At 46.0% G+C, this 6,000-nt stretch overlaps 1 protein-coding gene across 3 annotated transcripts in view; it reads left to right on the forward strand.

Annotated features, from left to right (window-relative positions):
• The window catches only part of ELP2 (elongator acetyltransferase complex subunit 2), a 128,881-nt gene extending 127,384 nt beyond the window's left edge, over window positions 1-1,497 (forward strand). For 2 of the 3 annotated variants that reach the window (XM_050938166.1, XM_050938167.1), the window contains exon 23: window positions 1,399-1,497. In XM_050938166.1, coding sequence (XP_050794123.1) covers window positions 1,399-1,453 — 55 coding nt within the window. In that variant the 3' untranslated portion in view covers window positions 1,454-1,497. The remainder of the gene's footprint in view (window positions 1-1,398) is intronic. The other variant, XM_050938170.1, reaches the window with a different exon arrangement.
• Window positions 1,498-6,000: the final 4,503 nt, after the last annotated feature.

Here is a 6,000-nt window from a genome sequence, read left to right on the forward strand (position 1 = left end):
AATGTGCTTAACTTTACCATGTATACAGTGGTGGTGTAGCCATGCTGAACCCAGGATATTAGAGAGACTGGGTGGGTGATCATATCTCTTATTGGGCCAGCTTTTGTTGGTGAGAGAGACAAGCTTCTGCGCTTATACAGAGTTCTGCTTCAGGCCTGGGAAACAAAGGCCAGGTCTACAGTACAACTTACACCAGCGCAGCTGCACCAATACAATTGTGCCGCTGTTGCGCGTCTGGTGAAGGTGCTCTGAGCCGATGGGCGAGCGCTCTTGCCTCGGCTCAATAACTCGACCTCTGTGAGCGGCGGTAGCTATGTTGACGGGAGAAGTTCTCCCGCTGACACAGCGCTGTCTACACCCACACTTAGGTCAATGTAACTGCGTCTCTCAGGGATGTGGATTATTCACATGCCGAATGATGTAGTTACACCGAAGTAAATCTGTTGTGTAGACCTGAGCTAACTCAGTGCCACTGCTAAATACAAAGTTTGAACAGATTGTTTAGCATAAGTAGTCAACATATATTTCAAGGGACTGTTCAGGTGAAGTGATCTGTTAACACCCAAAAATCATGCATTGAATAGACACTGGATTTATGGCTTATTACAACAATCTGTAACCCACTAACAACCCCCTCCACCCCCACAGCTAATTTCCCGCTCCTTCTCTCCCTATGACTGGAGGGGTGTTAACAGGCTATTTCACCTTGAATGGTCCCTTGAAATGTATGTTTGTTTAGCATTAGTAGTTATTTCTTCAAACCTTCAAATGTATTTAGCAGTGACACTTTGAAAAATCCACTCCCCTGAGTGATGTTGTTACTACCCTCCAGGGTAGACAGCACTATGTTGGCAGGAGAACTTCTCCCATTGACATAGAGACCACGTCTCGGGGAGGTGGATTCACTCTACCACTTGGAGAAATCTCTCCCTTGGGCGTAGAGCATCTTCCTTAAAGCGCTATAGCGGCACAGCTGCGCTGATGCAGCGTTTTAAGTGTAGACCCACCCTTTGTCTCCCAAACCGGAGGAAGAGCTCTGTGTGAGCTCAAAAGCTTCTCTCTCTCACCACTAGAAGTTGGTCCAATCAAAGATATTCGCTCACTCACTTTGTCTCTCTAGTTTTACCTGGAGCAGTCACACTGAAGTCATGGGACTGCTCATGGTGGTAGAGTTAAACACATGCACAAGTGTGTGCAAGATTGGGGCCTAAAGCAGGTTTCTCTGGATTATAAACAAGAAACTGTGCAATGGTAAAAGATCAGTCTTGCACATGAGTTAATATGTTAAAAGAAGAATAATTTCATGTATTTTTATTTCACGGGGATGAAATTCTAAATGCATAATATTTCAGTGATCATTGAACTGAAGAACTGCTCATTTTGTTTCTTTCTGTGCAGACCACCAGATGTCAGTATAAGAAAAAGGATAAGCAAAGGACCACAGAATCTGTGATATATAAATGAAAAAACAAAATAAAATTATCATGTCATTCAAAGGAAAATATTGGTTCTAGGCTGAGGTTGCTTAAATAAATGCTTCTGATAAGCACCTGCCAGGAATAAAATGTTCACTCTCCATTTGTTGGGGTGGGTTGAATCTGACTTTAGAAAATGGAGAACATTCTTCAAATCAGACTGCATCATGTTCTGCGTTCCATTACCATCACCCCAAAACTACAAGTTGAAGATCACAATATAATTTTTAAATTTCATCTAAAGCAAGAAAAATTAAGAGTAAAATCCAAATTATTTTACCAAAAAGCTTTTAAAGAGTGGGGGTTTTCTGCATTTTATGAAATCCTGTTAGAGTTTGTGCTTTACCTTGTGGAGCCTGGTATAACCATGCAGGTGTTATAAGAAGGGTTTACAACTGTGAGGTACTGTGCACTCTCTGGAAGCCTGGGATTTGCAGTTCCTCAGCACCACAGTATGCCTATAAAAAGATCAACAATATTTATTACAATAGGTGATTCCTTTCATTTGTTTAAATTGGGATTTGGATTGCATAGTAAATAGAACTGCTTATTTAAGACATTTACAAATCACTCTTCCATTTTGAAACAAGTTAAATCTTCTTTTTTTGAAGCAGTTAAACCACCTGAACTGAATTTAAAATAACCTTCCAGAACTATATGTGATGAGACAGAGCAGTTTCCCATTGCCCCTGGACTACTGCAGTCTATTGTAATTTAAGACACAACTAAAATGATTTTGCTGTTATTGGTCTAGGCTGTAATGGATACTTGTCAGCATCTCAAAATCACCACACAGTTTGGGATAATCAGCATTTTCTGCTAGTGAGGTTAATAGTTTAACAGTAGACTGAGGTGATGGCAGTGTGCTTGCTTAGTACTGATAAAATTATGCCTTATTCTAGCCTGTGCTAGCAGTCTTCTTGTAAATTCAGGGATCAATCAAAGAACAGTAATGAAAAGTATGTTTATTGCCTCAGTGGAGGAAAGGGAGGCCAGAGGCCTTGGTCCGCAAAGAGACTTAGGCACTGCAATGCTCAGCGTTGTGGTGCCTAGAAAAAAACAGGATTCCTGTGACCCATAAAGCCAAGTTAGGCACCTAGGCTCCCTATGCAGTGGATGGGGTGAGGCAAGAGAGGCGCCATAGAACACAATCCACAAAAGCCAGTCTGCTAGGTGGGGAGCTGCCTAAACTAGCCAATGGGAGATTCTGACAAATGGGGTGTGTCCTAAGCCCTGTCCCTCTCCCAAAGATTTAGGGACATTTAAGTCCAGGCTGTAGAGAGAAGCCTGTGTCTGCTCACAGTCCACGAATGGGAAACCACCACCTGGAATCAGGTGGCTCAATCAGGTGCTGAAGTCATTTCCTGCAGGAATGAGTGAGGCACATTTCTCACTCCACACAAAACAGCAGGAGGAGATAGTAGTGCTGCCCCAATCCAGGGGATTGAATACTTGCCTGAGATGTGGGAGACCCATATTCAATTCCCCTTTCTGCTAGAGGGTGAGAGAGGATTTGCAAAGGGGTCTCCCACCTCTTCAGAGAGGGCTGTAACCGCTGGGCTATGGGACAGTCTAATGTGGGGGCTCTCTCTCTCTCTCTCTCTCCTGGTGAAGCTATTCCACTGTGGATAAATAGCAATGGGGGGAGCGATAGCTCAGTGGTTTGCACATTGGCCTGCTTAAACCCAGATTATGAGTTCAATCCTTGAGGGGGCCATTTAAGGATCTTGGGCAAAAATTTGTCTGGGGATTAGTCCTACTTTGAGCAGGGGGTTGGACTAGATGACCTCCTGAGGTCCCTTCCAACCCTGATATTCTATGATTAAGCCACAGCAGCCTCAGGTTCAGGGGAGCCAGCCTCACCAGGAGCCTCCCCATAAGAAATCCAGAGGCTACAAGATGTGTCCTAGCCAGCAGGCCTCTTAGTCAAGCTCAAACCACAGTAGGTAGGCATGCAAGCTCTCATTTTGAGGGCATGCCCAAAAGCAACCTACTGGACTGTTCCCAGGATCCTCCCTCCCCTATTCTTGCCAACCGCCTTTCTCCTTTCCTCCCTGCACGGGCATCTATAACATCAGACCGATGGGGCCTCAGTACAGTGGTGCAGGGCTACACCCTTCAGTTACTTTCTACTCCTCCTCCTTCCCACCTCCCTCCCCATCCTTCTTCAGGGACCCTTCTCATGAGAGTCTGCTCGCCCAGGAGATAGAGAGGTTACCGCAGCTAGGTGCGGAGGCAGTCGTTCCTCCAGAGTACAGGAACAAGGGGTTCTATTCACGCTACTCTTTAATCCCAAAGGCCAAGGGCAGTCTGCGACCTATCTTGGACCTGAAGACCCGAACCACTTCTTAGCAAAGCTGAAGTTCCGCATGGTCACCCTGGTCTCCATCATCCCCTCCCTGGATTCAGAAGACTGGTATATGCTGCCCTCGATCTGAAAGGTGCATACTTTCACATCGCCATCTTCGAGGGACACAGACGCTCTCCACCCCCTGCCAGGCTTCAATCAACAACTGGCGCCCCGTGGGGTGAGGGAAGGGCTTTCTTGGTCAAGCTTCTGTCTCCCGTGACCTGTGTAGAAGTGCCACTAGCCTGCCCTGATAGCTTTGCTCATGGAGTAGGAGAACTGATATTTTGGTTGCTCCTGATGTATGTGCACAAGGAGCAGAGAAGTGCTTCAGATGGCCTCTTCTCACCCCAGCCCTATCTGCCCCTGCCTTCTGCTGAGGCAGTTAGAATCTATCACACTGCGTTAGTCATACAGTCAAGGTCTTCACAAATACTTTACTAACGTTCTCCTTCTTGTGGTTTATTTTATGCATTCAAGTCTTTCAGTGCTGCTTTTCACAGCAAAACATTTGCCTGAGTTATATTTATTCCAAAGATATTAATTTTACATGAGCAAGAGTTAGGTTTAAAGTGTATAAAACATTGGAAGTGCTCTTAATCCAATTTCTAACAATGCATGCAACTATTCCAACACCACCACTACTGTTTTCATAGATATCATGCCAAAGTATGACCTTCATTTACACTTGCCCAACCCTCAGTGCTTCAGTGGGGTTAGAATGGGTTTAACTGATTACAGATTTAGGCCCAACGTCTTCTGAGGCTGAGCTGTTCTGCTTGTTATAAAATAAATCTGACCCAAAACATTATTAAAAAGCAAATTTTATTAAAAAAAAAAAAGTGGCAGTAATTTTAGCGACCAGCAGTGCACTATCCAGACTATTCGACACTTAGTCTCGCATTGGAAAGACAGAAGTGCAGTTTTTCTTCATGGTAGTGACTCCAGTACATAAATTAACCAAGATCCTCCAAGGCTTATACTTTTCATGCACTCTGCATTGTGTTAGAAACATTAAAATATTAAGCAACTTTGATCCCAGAGCAATTTAAATGCTCATTCAGTCCTGTTTTCTGGCTAGAATACACTCAGTCTTTTGAATCGTGGTTATGTTTACAAACAGTCTTGCTATTCTGGCTTTCAGTGTAACTTCCAGCATCTAAATGCTTTGATCAGGGGCAGCTCTAGGAACCAGCAAAACAAGCACCTGCTTGGGGCAGCCCATTTGCAGCGGCTGCATGGGAGTTGAGAACCAACAGGGGGTTCTGGGAGCTGTAGTTCCTTGGTTAGCTCCCTGCCTATAGAGCCAGCCCTGGAGCAGAGAAAGAACTACATTTCCCAGCATTCCCTTGGCCACTACCAATGGGAAAGGAAGGAGGGGCACTTCATGCGGCAGGTTGCTGGGAGTGCTGTGAATGGTAGGGAGACCTTATTTTAACATTCAGAAAACAGGGCACTCCAAGGGGAGGGAGGGAAGCCCCACCCTGCCACCATCCAGTCCCTCCGACTGCCCCCCCAGAAACCCCAACCCATCCAACCCTCCCGCTCCCTGTCCTGTGATCGCCCCCTCCCGCGACCCCTGCCCCTAACTGCCCCCACCTCCTATCTAAGTCTCCCTTCTCCTTGTCCCTAACTGCCCCCTCCTGAGACCCCCCCCCACTTCCCCCCAGGACCCCACCCCCTACCTATCCCCTGACAAACCCCTGGGACTCCCATGCCTATCCAACTGCGGCCTGTTCCTTGACTGCCCCCCCAGAACCCCTATCCCTTCTCCAACCCCGCAGCCCCCTTACTGTGCCACTCAGACCAGCATGTCTGGCTCTGTGCAGCTCTAGACACGCTCCTGCATACATGCTGCCACGCTCCCCCACGGAGCCCACAGCACCCCCCCCCCACACACACACCCCCAGCATCTGCCTTCCAGATTTGAACACCTCAAAATTCAGGAGTGCTCAAGCTCAGGTTGGGCAGCTGTTACTTCATTTCTCCCAGATCAAATATACTGATCCACTGTAACTGGCTGTAGAAAAAGTAGGATAAAATTGAGCAAGAAATGCTTCCCAGTGGTTATTAGGACTGGAATTGCTATTTTCAACAGCCATTGCCTTTTTTGTTTGTTTATTTGTTTGTTTAAAAGGAATACAGTGATATTGCATTGGCAAATTCCTCATAGAACGA

Source organism: Gopherus flavomarginatus, chromosome 2 (genome assembly GCF_025201925.1).
Source record: "Gopherus flavomarginatus isolate rGopFla2 chromosome 2, rGopFla2.mat.asm, whole genome shotgun sequence".
Classification (NCBI taxonomy): Eukaryota; Metazoa; Chordata; order Testudines; family Testudinidae; genus Gopherus; species Gopherus flavomarginatus.